An 18,329-nucleotide genomic window follows, 5' to 3' on the forward strand; every position below is an offset into this window, starting at 1 on the left:
ATCCTATGTCTTGCAAATGATAAGTACACAATACAGCATAACTGGACTGTAATTCTGTCATCGAGTCATACCCTGTGAGCGTAGTCCTCTGCTCTGTTGGGATCACACGCTCCTTACCGTCTCCCTATCAGGATTGGCAATGATGGAAGCCTCTTCCCTAAACCTTTTCATTACAGTGTGAAATAGTCAGAGGAATAATTCGCACAGGTTTTGGGGGGACTCCCGACAAAGCAATATTCTCCAGGCCGGTTGGAATCTGGAAAAATACACTTACGCAGCCTAGCCACCATGACTCCAATAACAATTATAAAATGTCCAATAAAACTTGCATGTAATGTCAATTCAAATCTTGAAAAACAGAATTAAGTGGTATATCAACATGAAACTTTATGGCTTCCTTTGCAGAGCAGAAGTATTGTCAATAAAAGTCATTCTGAATGAAGGAAAGGGGCAGTAAATATTAAATAAACAGGTTTTTGTTGAAATGCTATAAAGGCTCCAGGGTTGCTTATTACACTGAGACCTTTTTTCCCTCGCAGACGCCCCTTGTGATAGAAATAGGTCAGTAATGGCAAGCTATCAATAAAGTGCCAACTAAACGGCGGGTAGATGGCCGCACTTACATTATGTCATTACCAGTCTTTATTGTACGTACCTTTCTTTTTCAGATCCCAGTGGCTCCCCCTTTTAAATTTTGTAGCATACAAATGTTTGCATTGCCCATTAGGGGGTCATCTGAGAAGTTGCTAGCCCGTTTTCTGGCTCTGTCAGGAAGGCTGAATTTAGAATGGTTGTCTTCAGGTTTGGTTCTGGCTGTCGAGTGGGCAGCATTCGTTTTCTTTGCTACGATGCTCAGCATTAGTTTTACATGTAAGAGGACTCCAAATATACAGTAAGCCAGAGCCAGCAAAGGGATAATGCAGAGATATTTGTGCATCTTTTTGGTTCGTGGGGGATGGCTGGGAGGAGGGATTTGAATGACAAAATGTTTTTTTCCTCAAAGCAATGCAAAACATTGAAATCTTGGCAGCAAAACTTCAAAACCAAACACAATTTACTTGGTTTAGGGTTTTGTTATAAATGCAAAACTCAGTTCAGGTTCGAATATGGGCCCATAATTGAATGAACTTGTGGTTTTGCAGGAAATCCAAGTACACGGCTCACCACTCTGCATATGGTTCCAGTCCAAAGCTGGGGGCAGCCCAGCTGTCACAACTGAACAAATGCATGCATCCCAACTGAACAAAACCATCACACACCCTTGCAATGCAAAGCTGCTACTCCAGCTCCTATCAACTGCCCAGTGGTTGAATTTTAACAGCCAATCTAGCGCTAATGATTGAATATCGATACTTAGGAGAACTGACACATGAGAGATTTCTAGCACAATCCATTACTTAAGAAGAGCTGGTTTTCTATCAATACTCTGTATTAAGAACTACTTAGTAAACCTTTAGTGTTTACCACATTAGTAAAATGAACCGTACTTAACTGAAAATTTCCTCTTTTCAAGCAATAAGGCCCATAGATCTCTTACATTTTTTCCAGGACTGGGCCCTTAAACTGTAATTTAGGAAGAGTTGAGGAGAATGACACTATGCCCCAAAGCAGGTGGTGTTGATTTCTCAGCAAGCGTTATAGTGCTCGGGTACTGAAGTAGAAATACCATAGCTATGTAGATGGATTCTGAAATTATTCTTTCTAGCACACTGAAGAATACACTGCAGCAGCCACAGAATATCTGACTTAATCACATAAATCTGACTGACGCTACCGTAACACACTAAGGTTAAAAACAAGAGAAGGAATTCCGAAGAGTTGCCTAGAGTTGCTATATATTTGCACAACACCATGTGACAGGATATCACTCTTAAATAATAATCAACACCTGGACAAAAGGCATGAGAGGCAGCTAACAATCTCTTCATCCTCCTAGAGTTATCAGCGTCGTCATCTTTATAACAATCACGCTTCAACAGGAATATTGACTAGTTCTGTATGGGGCTACTGCTGGGCATACAGTGTGGAGTGAGATGTACCTGGGCACTAAGTTCTTACGGATCAAAAGACTCCGATGTGGATCGGATTTATTTTTTAAAGTGGGATCTTGGATTGTTCCAGTACAGAGCCAATCAAATGGTAAACAAATCAATTTCTAACGCACTATACCATGTCCTGGTCTTGGCTCCCATTTGCCGGTGATTATAGCATAGAAGAGAGACTTCATAAGGCATCAAATGGCATCAAAAACGTAATAACTCTAGCACCACAAGGTGTGTAAAGAGAGCAAACAGGCTACATGTGCTGTGGTACCTCGTTGTGACAGAATGTGATTGGGAAGGCGGGATATTTCATCACAAACTCAAAATTCCCTTGCTTTCATGCCGGTCAGCATTATTGTGGTTTGCCCAGTCAGTTTATAAGTTGTTCTCCAGTTTATATATCACACATATTTGCAAAAGCGCTCTCAGCTACAGTATATGAGCTTCCCAACGCTGAAGAGACACTGAACAGAGAGTATTTAACAAAACCTGGAAGTTGGGCCTGAGAATCAGAATGGCTGGAGTTTAATGAAAAAGCACTTGAGGGAAAAGATTCAGATGTGAATTAGCAAAGAAACAGTCTGTGATTTTCAGTTTTTTGAATTTTTCATGGATTGCCTTATTACATTAAACATTTTTATTTTCAAAATAAAGTGATCAGAGTTGATATCACAGAAAAATGAAACAAACTTTTCGAACCACGACAAACAGGTTACATTTTTCCATGAACATTTGTCAATATTCTTCAAAGAACAGAAAATTTTGAAAACAAATTAAATGTTTTCATAAAAAAAAATCTATTTTGATAACTAGCAAAATTTCATCCACCTCCATCAATTGGGGTCCTGGCCTCGTCAGCGTTTCATTTGAATCCCTATGCTAATCGTGTCCTCTCTGCCCAAAAGATTTCTAATTGGTCCAAGTGTGATGTAGATAAATCTGTAGGGAATGCACTGACATCAGGTACTCACGGCCAGTAGCTCACCAAAGAGCCAATGATTTTGAATAACCGTTAATCTGGGCTGGATTCAGACTAGGAACCTAACCCAAGTCATCCAATTCCCCTGCAATTTTTGTTCGTATATTTCCCTAGACCTCGTACAGTCATGCTACAACACATATGAAAATAGGGGGAGGCTTCCAGAGTCTTTCAAATGCCCCCAGAAACCACTCACTAAGCCAGGACGCTAATAAGGCAAAAGCAGGAAAGTCTCACCTGGAAGAGAATCTGTAAAATGCCGTGAATGATGCACATGCGACGCCCCATGAAGATAAAAAATGGCACCACCAGCTCGATGAAGTGATTGCTTAACGTCTCAAACTGGTGAAACCACCATGGTGACCGGTGCATGTAATAGGATAGTGGGTTGGGTACTGGCTGAGTCTGAAAGAGTAAAGAAAAGGTGTCATGTAGCAATGAGTCCCCTCCACATCCACTACCATTACTAACAGAGTTGGTTAAACATACTTTGTTGAAACTTTCTATAGGAAACGACCTCCCTCCCTCCCCCAAAATGAAAATTTTTGAAGACCATTTCCTTTTCAGTCCAAATTTTGCATTTTCTTGCTGTAAAACCAAAAACTGGGGAAGAAAAAAAAATCAAAACAAGTGGTTAAGTATCATAAAAGAGGTGATACAGCTAGAGAAACAAAGGGAAAAAGGGGGGTGATGAGTTCCTCACGGTCACGCCACTCAGTCGGTCAGAGAACCAGGAAGAGAAAGGAACTCAGGTCTTCTGATTCAGAGGCGGGCTCGATTTCAATATGTTTACAATCTAACTAAGTGCTTCCAAATGCGGGGTGTCAGTTTAAGATGCTCGTGTTTGCACCAAATTATTTATATGTCAACCGGAGTTTTTTCTTTGACATGGGGAAGTTTTCTACGCAGTGCAATAAACCTGCTTATCCTACCACGCAGGCTAAAACGAACTCATGTTAATAACCGCCTCTGATAAAAATGCTACACTTAACTCTTTTTTTTTTTAAACAATTCATCTTACCATGTCTAACAAAAGCTCAAATTTATTAGCATTGTTTTAAAATCCTGACAGCAAAAACAATAGCTGAAAATCACCGTTTTAATTGAAGGAGACACAACACATCTTTAAATTATTTGTAGCAAAATCAAAAATACAAACAATCCAGGGAAAGTATTGTACTATGCATGGCAATGCCACTGCCAAATCCCACAACCATTGTAATTCCCTATTAGCAAAGCTGGAATTAATAAAGCTGTTGCTTTATCTGGGTTTGAGGCTGTTGTAACCCCCCCAGGACAAGAGACCGCATCCTTCCTTCCTTTGACACCGGGACAGGATGGAGCAATCGGAGGGGTCAAGGAACGCTGCCAAGTCCAGTACAACAAGGGGGCAGAGGGTCATGGTGTTCATACATCCTGGTTCAGCAAGATGATCGGTTTGAAATGCCACTGGGGGCCCTTCGACCCCCTCCCCCCCACTTGGGAACTGTTTTAAATTAATCTGGATGTTTGATTCTTCACAAGCAATCCCCAGTACTTCAGAGAGATTCATCAAGGGTTTTTTCCACCTTGCCTCCAAAACTGCAAGGCAATACATTTCCCTTTAGAAAGGACAGCTTGGGGGGGAGGGAGGGGGAGGGAGAGAGAGGACACGTTAAACCAAAACCAAAGTGGATAAAGTGTCAGTTTTACAGTTGCATCTGACGAAGTGAGCTGTAGCTCACGAAAGCTTATGCTCAAATAAATTTGTTAGTCTCTAAGGTGCCACAAGTACTCCTTTTCTTTTTGCGGATACAGACTAACACGGCTGCTACTCTGAAACCAGTTTTACAGGGTGTAATTTTACCCAGCAAAACTGGGGAATGGAAAAGTGGGTCGAAGGCCTGCAAATAATCATCTGAAATTAAGAGAGACAAAGGTAGGTAAAGGTGGCAAACACCCTCACCCCTCTTCCTCCCTGATAAAGGAGTCTTGCCATTGTATCTTGCGGTTGGCGTGCTGTGAAGACATGCATCGATCTCTTCGCTCTCTGCACTGCCTCACTTTCTGCAAGGACCAGAAGTGAAACTACCTGGATCCTTGAGAAAGGCAGCCAGTGTGGGGAGCATCAAACTCAGGCGTTGAGAAATTTATTCTCAAGGGATTGCCAGACCACAGAGGTTCTGTTCATCCTCTTCTGTGCAGAGAAGTAGCCGAGTCTCTGAAGCTCCCCCTTCTGTAGGGGAAGGAAAAGCAAATAGGAGAAGAGTCCCATGAAAAACTGCGACCATCTGAGAGATTGTCTACACTACGGAGCCTTTGCTGGTATAGTTCTGCTGGCACAGTGGAAACATCGTGAATACTGGCAAAAGGACTTCTGCCAGCCCAGCCACGTTAGCTCTCTGAACGACATTAGCCGTGCCAACGAAAGCACTCTTCTATTGGTACAGTTGTGCCTACTCTGAGTTTTTCACATTGAGCTGATACAGCTAAGCTTGCAAAACTTTGTAATGTAGACCCAGCCTGAGTCACGGCTTACAGCAGTGGTTCTCGACTAGGGGTACCCCTGGGGGTACATCAACTCATCTAGATATTTGCCGAGTTTTACAAGGGGCAGCATAAAAAGCACGAGTAAATTCAGCACAAACTAAAATTTCATACAGACAATGACTTGTTTATACGGCTCTATAGACTATACACTGAAATGCAAGTACAATATTTATATTCCAATTGATTTATTTTCCAATGATATGATAAAAATGAGAAAGTCAGCAATTGTTCAGTAATAGTGCGCCGGGACACGTCTGTGTTTTTATGTCTGATTTTGTAAGCAAGTTGTTTTTAAGTGAGGTATAACTTGGGGGTATGCAAGAAAAACCAGACTCCTGAAAGGGGTACAGTAGTCCAGAAAGGTTGAGAGCCCCTGGCTTAGAGAGACATTTGTACCTGTGTTTGGGGACAGCCCAGACTCCATGGATGGATTTGCTGATATTTATCCCAACTCCTGATGACACTAAGTGGTGAGCAGCTATATTCGTTATCAATAATCCTCATCCCGGAATAGAAACAAGAGAAAAAGAGAACAGATGCAGCTTAGCAATTTGTCATGGGGTCAGTAACTCAGGGTCATGTTAGCCCAGTACTTTTTCCTTCCTGTTTTCAATATCTATACACAGATGTTGGTAGATGAGAGACGGTGCAACAGGCGAGATGAGTCAAATAAGTCCCCGACCCAAGGGACCTACGTTCTAATGCATCAGCAGCAGCATCACAAACCATACTTGGCTCCTTGGAGGATTTGTCGATGGAGGGAAAGAAGTGTTTTTGATGGGAAACGGTTTTAGGCATATGGAGCCTATCAAGACATTATCAATAATGTAACCTTCCTCTCCAACACTGTAGCCATCGCTCAAAACCATAAATCTTGTGTAACTAAAATATGGTAAGTAAAAGGAAAGTGTGTGTATGTGTGTGTGTGTGTGTGAGTGTGAGTGAGTGAGAGAGAGAGAAATTCGTTAAAAGATAGGTGAGGAGAAGAGAGGGAGCAAAAGAAAGAGAAAAGCCCAGGGGAGCGCATTGTGTGTGTGTGTTCCTTCGAAATGCATTCCATATGGTTGTGGAACAAGGGTGTAGCGCTATGCAGCTTTCCCAGTGAGAAACGAGTGTTTACTCAGGAAAGGGTGTTGAGGCAAAAGTCGCGTTCCAGAGCAAGTCGGAGACAGAGCAACTCTGACACGCAGGCACCTGCATCGCTGGGAAATTTCTCTCTGTTTTCCTTATGTGTTCAAGTCAACAGCTGCCAACTGGAGCTTGGGGTGGCTTCTCCCTCCGCCTCCTTCACATCCCCCCAAGCATTCCACCTGTGGAATACCCACTGGTATAGTCGAGGTTGGGTGAAGGTACATGGAGCATATGCTGGCATTTAAGAGGAAAACCTGCAAAACTGCATAACTCTGGCATGCTGAGTGCTTTCCTAGCACAATTGTTTCCTGTGAAAACATCTCTGCTGTGTCATGAATAAGCATCAGTGTCAAAACCATGGGAAGAGGGAAACATTCCATCATCTTTTTAAGAGGGTTTAGTTTGGGGGTGTTATTAAACCTTCAACTCCACTTCTTTGCTGATTCATAACCTCATGCATCCTAGAAAGCTTCCAAGAAGTTGCTCTCCTGAGAGAATTGAGCAAGAGATAGTGATTGTGATCCACTTCAGTATCTGCAGCATCCCTGTATGAACTGAATTAACCAGCTGCAAGACAAACTCATAACTGAAATGGAGAGGAAACCTTGGTTAAGCAGTCTTAGAATAAACTGCAGTATTGGAGGATCCCACAAAATGTTTTTACTTTTTAAATATAAAACTGTTTGCAACAACATGGTTGCATGTGTCAACTCACCACTCACTATAATAAACCTACAGCCCTGCCTTGCACCTCCACCAGTAAGAAAAAACACCACACATGTGTTTTGAAATAAGATTGGGGAAAATTAATTCCATAATTCATGGGACAGATTTGTAACACGTGATTCTCAAGCAATATCTGGTGGGGGGCTGCTCGCTGTGATAAATAAATTCAAAGTTCCAACTAATGCACGCTTTCTGGCTTGTATCTACCAGATTTTTATGTGGGTTGGTAACAGATTCTAAAAATATGCACAATAAACTGGTTTTTCTCCCTAAGGGGTCTAGCGTTTAATTATGTTCTTAGTGAGAACCATTAAAGTGCTAAGTACCTAAAGACTCCTAATTTACTAAACTCTATGCCACTAAAACCCAACACAAGGCTATTGATACACCAGAGTAAACGCTCTTCTCTGGGACTGTAAACACACATAGCCTTTTTTTCCCCCCTCTTTCCTTATTGGTACAGTATTATATAAACTCTGATCACGTATTTAATCCCACTGTTCGATATTCCTTCTCAGACTAGGGAAATCTCAAAGCTCTTCTGCATATACTACAGTATTGTGTGTATGAAAACAAGTCCCACACTGTCCTCCAATAGTCCACTGCTAAAACTGGGCTATGCATATTATTCTTTCACCATGAGGTCTCCCATGTTAGCAACGGTGGTGCAATGATGTGCAAAGTCAAAGAGCATAAGGGAGAGGACGGCCTCAAGGATTAGTAATGAGGTGGAAACCAGAAACATGTCAAGGGAATTTTTCCATATTCAGCAGGGAATATTCTCCACCTACCCCAAATAAATCTGCAACATTTCTGCAGAATCTTTATCTCTGTGTTGCCTTCTTGGCTGGACACCTTATATTTTAATAGTTGATGCTGCTATAAAACCCACTGAGGGTCATTCAAAAACATTCATGAGCTTGTTATAAACTGATGGCAATAAGACGGCTAGAAAACCCAGTGTTTTACCATAATTTTTAAAAGACAGTAACAGACATCTCGCTTTCCAAATTATCAAAAGAATATTTCACTAGATGCATTGCTTAAACCTGTGGTCTAAACAACATCGTTTCCAAGGATCACATTGCGTATGTCTCAGGTGCATCAGATATGCATATTTGTGGGGATGTTTCTGCTATGATGATCATCACTGAGAAGGTTAAAGAGGATGGCATTTAAATGACCCTAATTTGGGTTTAAAGCTAATAGCCCAAGAGCAGACAAAGTAAAATTTGTAAAGTGACTAAGTGACTTAAAAGCCATTTTCAAAAAAGTGACTTGGATGCAGGAGCTAAGTTTAATAAGACTTAGGGTCCCATGTGTCCATGTCACTTTTAAAAATGGGCCAGACACTTTTGAAGATTCTACACATCTCTTGGGGCCAAAGCCTGCTGAAGTCAATGGAACATGCCCCCACTGAGTTCAGTAGGCTTTGGATCAGGCCTACGGTGCTATTTTTTCAGACTTTGCACACTCAGAACTACAGCAGTGAATCAGTTTATATCATTGCAGGTTTCCTTCCAAAACCAACCCCCAGCTGCTATTGTTGCTCCTTATCAGTTCCAGAGCCAGAACACTTTACATAAATCCACCAGTTGCTGTATGAAAGAAGAAACCAGCAAAGGCCAAGATCACTCATGTTATCAGGCAGAATTCAAATTACCTTAACATAGAATAAGAACTAGAAGGCGCATAGTAGGGAAACGGTGGGAGAAAGGGTTCTGTTTTATCTTCTCGGAGCTAACAGATGTGAAGATTCGTTCTATAATGTCTTTGGCAGGACTTTGAAAATGTAAAAGGCAATGTATGTGCTAAGCATTTATTATGAATTTTAGATATAACAACTTGTTTTTTATGTTGAAATAACACACACACATTTTTCAGACCTTGGTGAGTTAATACCCGCAGAAAATTTTGACTGACTGAAAGGAAATCAGAGAAGAGCAACAAAAGTAAATAAAGATCTGGAGGGACCTATTGACATGTAAAAATGAAAAGAAATAGGATTAGCCTGGATTGTTGGACTAATGGATTGTTGGACTAATTGTCGGACTAATGGATACAACAATAACTGTGTACACACACCTGAATGGTATAAACATCATGAAGATAGAGGAATTGTTTAAAGTAGTAGAGGGGCATGAAGAGGAGCAATGGTATGAAACTAGGGAATGGTGAAACTCAGCCTGAGAATCAGAGGAAAATGTCCTTAGGAGAAAGACCTAACTAGACCACGGAATACCCTCAGGAAAGCAGAAATGAGCCCCAGACAAAAACCAGGATCTAAACTTCCCTGAACTTTGGACCTGAACTTTGTGACTTGAATTTACCTCCAAATGGAAGCACTAGAGTTTTCCATCACATTAGACAAAACAATGGGGACTCTACTTTAGGGCATGGTCCTGATTTGAGTTTGGGACTGGATTAGGTGATCCAACAGGTCTTCTCCGCCGATCACCCAATTCCATAGCAGCATAGAGCCTTCCCCTTGTGCAGTTGCAACTCAGAGCTCCAAGTCCCCACAGATGAGGAGACGAGGGTTCTCAGATCTGCACAGAACGGACAATGGGTTGGGAGGGAGAAGTCTGGTCTCTTTATGGAGGGGTGGGTGGGAGTGTTAGAAGGCTGGTATCCTGACTGGGGCAGAGTTCAGGTCATGGTATGCTCTTTGTGATGTACAGTAGGTGTGCTCAAGAGGCGGCGTATGTCTCTGCATGGAGGAGCAGAGGTTAGGTAGCTTACCTTTTCATTTGCGTGTTTTCAAGGTTTTGTGTCAGGTGTGTTACATGTGCAGCAACCTTAGCTGATGCACAGCTTGGTGGTTTTGTGTGAAGATAAACATGTGGACTGGGATTTTCCAAAGAAATTCAGTGGGAATTGGGTGCCTGTCTTTTAGGGTCTTTTGAAAATTCCAGCCATCTCTCTCTCTCACACACACTCAATATATATATATTTCTGTATGTAACAGCAAACTTAGATAGATAAATAAATAGTTCCTCTGAAAACTTCCAATTATTAACATCAGCCCAATAAAAATAAAATCATCACCAAAATAAAATAAAAATGTTGTATCTATCAAATTGCAGAGATCTAATGTCAGGATGGCTCGGAGGGGACAGGGGGGGACGGATGATTCTTTACTAATGAAACATCAAAATAATTAAGTCCTGATAGAGCTATTAATAAAAAACAATAATAAAAGTTAGCTACAAGTTCTGGCTGGGCAGGGCTTCCCTTGCCCAGTCAATAGTAATATTCAGCGAACAGAAAAACATACTGGAATCTGCCTGCTTTAACACAGCAACACAAGCCGAGGAGATGTGTGTTTGACCCGGTGGCAGCACAGTCATAAAATGTTGGCGATTTACTACAGACGTAGTGCCGCACCACTGTCCCAAAGGAGCTAAATAAACTTCAGATGTAGAGTATATATGTTTGCTTTATAAATATATATACATAAAAAAAATCTGCTTGTTCATTTTTAACCCCTTTCTCCAGCACTCCGCATGTGGAGGGTTTTCAAAGCGGAAACAGGTCCCTCTGCCATGCCGAGCGACCCCTTGGAAACAAAAAGTTAAAAAAGCATGAAAAATCAGAGAAATGCTTGGTGTCTGGGCATTGGGTTTCTTGTGGAATGATGGCTACGGACACTGGAGGGGAAAGGGCCTTGGGAGAAATTCTCCCATGAAATTTTATGCATCTAGGTTATAAAATATCCCTGGGGATTCACATTCAAGTTCACAGAGCTGCACTTGCAAAGTCACTGACAGAGGTGAAACCTTCCCGTATGTGACATTTACTTACCCAGCCAAGCTCTGCTCATGACGAGTCAGCCCTGATTTACACAGTGGTAAATGAGAAGAGAGGTATGTCCATTGGTTTATATTTTACCAGGGGTACATTTAAGTGGTAGATTTTGGATTCCAGCAAATTGGATGGGGGGAGAAAGAAGATCTGTAACTGAACTGTTTGCTTTTCCAGACAGCACCCTAGTTCATGGTCAAAACTTTCCTGCCCAACTAATAAAGACCACATTTCCATGGTCCACAGCATACCTGTTTATTGACATTATTCCTACCTGGCAAGCCCTAGGGCTGCTTGCCGTACATAGAATTAATTGTAGATGTATTACAGATTCACCTATTCATCGTGTACATTCTTGGAGGAGCACAGAGCTAAAATTACACCAGAAACTGCTGAGCCATTTGGGCTATTTATTTGTTCAGAATTGCTTTACAGTAATCAGCAGTGCTTGCAACAGACATCTTGACTCTGATAGACTAAGGACCTAGAGACGTTACAGGATCTTGTTGCATCTTAATTTTTTTTTCTTTCTATTTGCAGGGGAAATGCCTGTTATTAATGGCATCAGCAAAATGTCACACCTGGTCAGAGAGAAAGGTTCAGACTGTGATTTCAGTTACACCAGTGGAAATTTGACCAATGGACTTACACCAGGGTGACTGAAAGCAGAACTGGGAACCACGGCTCTCTCTTTGGATATGGGGGGAGCATTAATCAAATAGACGGAAGCTTTTTACGTTGAATGCACTGCCATTGCACATCAGAGTAACAAGGTGTGTGCCCGACACAGGATCTGGGGACTCAAGATGATGAATGATGTTTAGGGCTTGATCCTGTGAAGTCTGGAGACCTCAGTGGTGGCATAGCACTTTGCAGGTTCTATGGTTCGCTTTAGGTAGGATGCCTTTTCTATCTGTATTTTATTTCTAATGACTGACCCCTCCACTAGAGTGGGAATAAGAACCTTCCTGACCCAGGTGTACTGAATCCAGGGCTTCCTGATCTGGGTGATGCTGAGAGAAGAAGTGCCAGTTCCATGGTACCTACCTTCCGCCATCCCCCCTTCTCATGGAAGCTCCCTTAAAGGAGCTTCACAGATGACTGACACTCAGGAATCCTGGTGGATGGATGTGGAGCTCAGAAATAGCCAAGCACCATGGCATTACCCCTGGGTGGCCCCCGGGACATCTGTGCAGACATCCATGGGAGAATGAATGTGCCTAAAGGTAACTTTAACTCACACAGTGCTCTGTCTCTGGCAGCAACGGTCCAGCCAGGGAAGAGTCAGCCAATATTAACACACAGCCCCGACATTGAACCTGGCTTCTGGTTGGGAGGGGGCTGGGGCAGGAAGGCAGACTTTGCTGCCACACTTCTGGGGAATGCCTTCCCCCTGGATTTCCATAATCCATGGACACTGTCTCACAACTCCAGGGTCCCCAAATACCCATCCCTTGTTGACAGCCGAGTGGCCAACAAAATCCACAGACTGAAACCCAGGAAGACAAAGTACTCAGTCCCGATCCACCCTTTGGCAGGTAATATCATTCTGCAGCCCCCTTTCACTTGCCCTTTTCTGTCGTTTCCGCGAATTGGCCGACAGAGGGCCATGTATGAGTTAAGTCTCTTTCCTTTTCTCCTGCACTTCCCCATCCTCTCCTTATCTCCCCTTCCAAGGGTTTTCATGTGACACCACCAGATAGGCTGTGCTGATGGCAACTCACAGCCTTTCAGCCTGGTTCCTCTCTCAAACCTGGCCTCAAATCCAGGCACGTCTGTTGTGCCACCAGACGGAACTGGTCGTTCATTTCCAATATCGAGTTAATGCATGTTGGTGCTTCCCTGGAACATCTCTTGCATTGGGATTTCCTACCTATGTTGCCCCTTCTCTCTCTGCAGCAGTGAGAATAACATACTGAATGGACTGTGATGTCTTAACAACAAAGCTCACATTCCTCAGCAAAATACAAGGTGGAATTATACACCAATATTTTAAATGGCCAATTATGAGCATATCGCAAATATGATCCTTTACCTGGCTGCTGTTATGATTCTCTATTAAAGAAGACAAGCTTTTCCACACAGAGTAAGCCCTTGCAAAAGCACTGAAAACGTTTAAAACCAACCAGCCGTGATATATTTATTGTATTTATATATATATAATTTCATGAAAAGGAACGTACTGAGTGGAAACTCCATTTAAAATGTGATCCCAGATGGTGGCGAAGCTCTAAAATTGCAAGGCAACATGTAAAGAAAGATTAACGACCTAAAGCAGGCACAAATTTATGAGGTGAAAGCCCCCGTAATCCTAGAGAAAAATGATACCAAACGTTAGACTAGACAGCTAGAAAATACCTCTGCTCCGTTCATATGGCCTTTGCTATTTTACATTTCGCTTTAATATATGTTACACTTGGGCTCGCTTATTCTTTTCTGCTACAAGACAGGGGGATCACTTTGGTACAAGAGCGAGCACATGGATTTGCTGGCTCCCAGCCGGCGCCCCCTTATCTAGCAACAAAGGGTTGATATAAGCAGCTATTTTGTTTCAGCATCTTTCAAATGGACCATCCCCTCAATGCTTCCCACAGGTAAATAATAATAGGTGATGGACGGACATCAAGGCATCACCGAAAGCCTCAGAGTCCGATCAAGTGAAACAGACTGCCTAACCTGTACACCACTAAAGGATCACAAGCTAGTTTCAATTGTCCCTACAGGGCACAAAGAAGCGATGCCCTGTAAGTGAGCCAGCATTCCATCCAGAGGCAGTGTGGTCTGGGCAGACAATTACTAGAGCCAGTAATTCTGAAGTCCTAATTCCAGTTCTTACATACATTGCCACTGTGCACTTGGGCAAGTCACTTAAACGCTCTGCTTTTATTGACATCAGCCGAGGAGCTGTCAAATGGGATCGATATTACAGAACCTACCTCATAGGGGGGTGAGGTGAGGATTAACACATTTGTAAAAATGCTTGGCAGGTAAAAAGCGATACTTAACTGATAACCGTTACCATTCAGCAAAGCACTTGGAGTCAATGGCATTTAATTGCTAGTTTAAATGCTTTGGTAAATTGGGGGCAAATCATTTATAAAATGAAAAAGAAAAGAAAAAAATCACCCAGTCAGAAGCCGGTTCCATTTTTAAAAGTAGAAACAACTTTTTATAAATCTGACTGTTCCCCGGTTTGGCTGCAGCACTCAGTGTCAGGACGTACCAAATCCGTAGAGAGCCTCTGACACAGCACGGGGTCTGTGTTTGCCCTGTGCCATGGAAGACATTTCCAACGATCCTTCGGCACAACAGAAACAAAGCCACCGCGACTAAACGCTGCCACAGCATTGCTGTCTCCTGCTTTGAGAATAAATGTTTCTGCTTCCTCTCAAAAGCCACGTAGCAGCAAAACAATGTTTCCCCGTAACAATATTCTGTTCCCAAAGGATACAGGGGTTTCGCTATCGGAGGGTCGCTGCAGCTGGAGGTGCCATTTAAAAATCTGTTTAAATATAAACACCAAAAAGACAAAAAAAAAAAGGTTATCAGACTTCTATAGACAAGTTCAAGGAAAGAGATGGGCAGGGGAGGAAGAGGGTGGGAAAAATGTTTGCCAGATATTAAAGAATGACAAAACGACCTCACATTCAATGAGCAGAAAACACATAACCCAGGACAGAACAGCCAGTACACAAGGCCAGTGATTTCAACGCAAACCATGTTGCAAGTCTCTGTGTGCAACTTTGATATAGCCAGAGGCCTGATCAAACCAAAACAAGTGTAGTAAAAGGCAATACAGTACTAAGAAACATATTCTTCAGCTACCCGCTGCCCCTGAGAGGGGAATGGGACACATGTAGGGGAAACTTGGCAGCTGCCTGCCTCACTTTGTTCTCAGTTTGTTAAACGGAGTTCCTGATTTATTTTTAACCTTTATACCCTCATAAGGTTTCCAGTTCTCTCTTTTTCCCAGTAGTGGAAGGTTGTAAAGTTCCTTACACTATGAAAACTCACAATGTAAACAAAGTTGGAAAGGAGAGGGAAGGGAAAGTTAAGGGCCACATACGGTGAGGTGCTGAGTTCCATTGACTCCCTTTGACTTCAGCAAGAGCAAAGGGTGCCCAGAACCCCCGCTCGATCAGAGGCTAATTCTGAAAGACACACACAAAGACGCAGAGGACACAATGCTGACTGTACTGCAGCATCTAATAAAATTGGCCAAGCACTGTGCTGCATTTGTGTAAGGTTATGCAAGAAATGATTTTAACAGATGCACATCAGCAGAGGCCTGTGAGATAAGAACTGGCCCCAAACTGGCCCAGATTAATCCATTAATTTTGCAATTCATTTGTTATTGTTTAAACTTTGCAAATTTGTTAGCTGAGCCTCTCAGTGGAAGTCACTTCATTCTCATTCATACAGATTCCATGTGATCAAAGCTAGTCTGGAGCCGCACCTTAGTATCTGATATTTGGCTGTAGAGTGAGAGAGGCCCAAACTAAAACCCCAGATCTACATACACTCAGACTTTGGAAAAGACTGGAACTGGACTTAGTTCAGATCCATCTTTTTCCATATCAGGAAGAAGAGAAGATGTCCAATGAGAGGTCAGCTCTTTTATCAATAGCTCCCTGATGGCTTCTGCATTGTCTAAGTTCAATGAAAGATGTGCATCTCTTCAAGAATCCCCATAGAATTATACAGACACTGAAGAAATGAAAATGGAAAAGACCTTTCCTTTTAGAACCACTGACTTCACTTGGAACTGCTGGCATTCAAAACAGTCCTTTATTTAGGTGCCTCAATAGGGACTTAGGAACCTAATTTTAGGCCCCCGGGCCAAGATTTTCAAAAGCGACTAGCAATTGTGGATTGTCAACCTGAGGCATCTCAAAGGGACCCAATTCTCAGAGGGTAGGTGCTCAGCACTTTCTGAAATTCAGGTCTGAAGCTGGGCACCCAAAATCACCGGTTTTTTTTTTTTTTTAAATCAGTTATTTACGAACACAAAATTACTTGGCCCTAATTTTCAGATTACTGTAACACTTGTTTCAGGGTCCAAGACTATTCCATAGTATGGATCCCTTTGTTAAGGGTATGAGCTTGTCCACATGGCGAGTTAGTGCACTGCAAGCCAAGGTGCAAACCTAGAGCACACTAGTTTGCTGTACACTAACTTGCCATGAGGATCCTGCTACATTGCACTAGAAGTTCTGTCGCGCACTTTGGCGTATTGCTTTTCGACATGAGCGTGCGTCAAAGCGCGCTATGGAGCTTTCGGTTGATTCACACCTTGGCTTGCCATGCACTAACTCATGGTGCAGACAAGCCCTTAGTCTGCCACTTTGGGGAAGGGGTGGTAGGAATTATTTTGACCTGCCAGACCTGCCTGTTAACAGCAATGGAATCTGGCATTTAATCTACCATTCACCACACTAAAAATTTATGGCCATCACCTCCTCCCCAAAAAGACCCATATTGCTTCACTTAAAAAAAAAAAAAGTTCTGTGTTAAAACTGGAACCATATCTCCTTCAGGATTTTTTTTTTGCATGCCCATGAATATGATGCCCAGCGCCATGCCAAGGAACACCATGCAGCAATCAGAGGGCAGTTTATCTAAGGAAAGCTCATGGCTCGTGCCTGTGTTTAGATTAGGCTGTTTTGGGACCTGGATTTTTTTTTTTTTTTTTTTTTGTTAAACACACACAAGAGTTAAAACTCACGACGAACAGTGGGTTCTTTCATAAAATGTGTTCATAAAGGGTAAATTGTGTCATTAGGAACTCACTACCTTGTTGAACATTTGAATTCTCCAAACTGGAACACCACTTAGCTTTAAGCCAAATCAAACTAAAAGAGGTGGGGGGAACTAAGAGTCGCAGGCTGTCTGGTTTAACTTTCCAAATAAATGAACAACACGTTAAAACTGAACATCGACCTCAACCAGGCTGTTTAAACAAATCTCCTGGTTCGAGCAGTCAACACTGTAAACTGTTGGTTTCAGAGTACCAGCCGCGTTAGTCTGTATCCGCAAAAAGAAAAGGAGGACTTGTGACACCTTAGAGACTAACCAATTTATTTGAGCATAAGCTTTTGTGAGCTACAGCTCACTTCATCGGATGCATTGAGCTGTAGCTCACGAAAGCTTATGCTCAAATAAATTTGTTAGTTTCTAAGGTGCCACAAGTCCTCCTTTTCTTTTTACTGTAAACTGCATTTCCGAAGAATGGAAGAAGATGCTGGTAACACGTCAAAAGCATTTTGGTGATGGTTCGTTCTGGAAACCGCATGAGCAGATCTTGGAGAACAGTAAGGAAAACCAATGTGAGTAAACTGTAACTTTCATAATAAAAATCACAAGCTCCCAAGGGGCTTCAGATAAAAAGCAGACTGAATTTTACCTCAGGGACCCCGGTTCAAAATCCAGCCCTTGTGTACAGCTACTGGCAACTGCACTGATTAGATGTTTTTACAAGGCTTGGAAGGGTGAAATGAGTTGACGAGCATCAGCTCCCGTCATCCTGGATGTTTGTACGAAGAACCGCCATGTGTTCCCGGAAAAGTGTTAAGTCTCTAACTTAGAACAGACCCCCGCCAGATAGGAATGGCATCTGAAATAATGCTGCACCCCATTTCAGGGGTGCAAAGATGGATGGGTTATAGATAAGGCTCTGGATGGGGACTAAGGAAATCTGGATTCTCTTCTGTGACTCACAGATACCTTGTGAGATCGTGGGCAAGTCACTGAGGGCCAGTAGACACGTAATAGCTATGCTAGCAAAACTTTGTCAGTTAGGAGAGTGAAAAAAATCACACCCCTAGCCGACATAGCTATGCCAGCAAAAGCCCCAGCGTAGGCTCAGTTATAGCAAGAGTGTCGCTATCGGCATAGTTCACTTTGTTCAGGGAACTGCAGTGCAGTATACCGACAAAAGAACTCTTATACGTGTATAGCAAGCCCTTTCTAGTGTAGACAGTAATGCTTTGCGTTGGCCTAACACTACTCCCCGGTCCTCTCTCTCTCTGCACAACCTTGTTCTTTAAATGCCAAAGCAATAAACCATATTTGTAAGTTCTTATTCATTTTTTACTCAGGCCGTACTTGGGTAAAACTCC

General features: G+C 42.5%; 1 protein-coding gene across 1 annotated transcript in view; it reads right to left on the bottom strand.

Annotated features, from left to right (window-relative positions):
- LMF1 (lipase maturation factor 1) overlaps window positions 1–18,329 on the bottom strand; it is a 339,188-nt gene that overhangs the window by 96,401 nt on the left and 224,458 nt on the right. Inside the window, exon 6 of the mRNA XM_077828568.1 lies at window positions 3,259–3,426. Within this exon, the coding sequence (XP_077684694.1) occupies window positions 3,259–3,426 (168 nt within the window). The remainder of the gene's footprint in view (window positions 1–3,258; window positions 3,427–18,329) is intronic.

This window comes from Eretmochelys imbricata, chromosome 10, assembly GCF_965152235.1.
Source record: "Eretmochelys imbricata isolate rEreImb1 chromosome 10, rEreImb1.hap1, whole genome shotgun sequence".
In the NCBI taxonomy this organism is placed as follows: domain Eukaryota; kingdom Metazoa; phylum Chordata; order Testudines; family Cheloniidae; genus Eretmochelys; species Eretmochelys imbricata.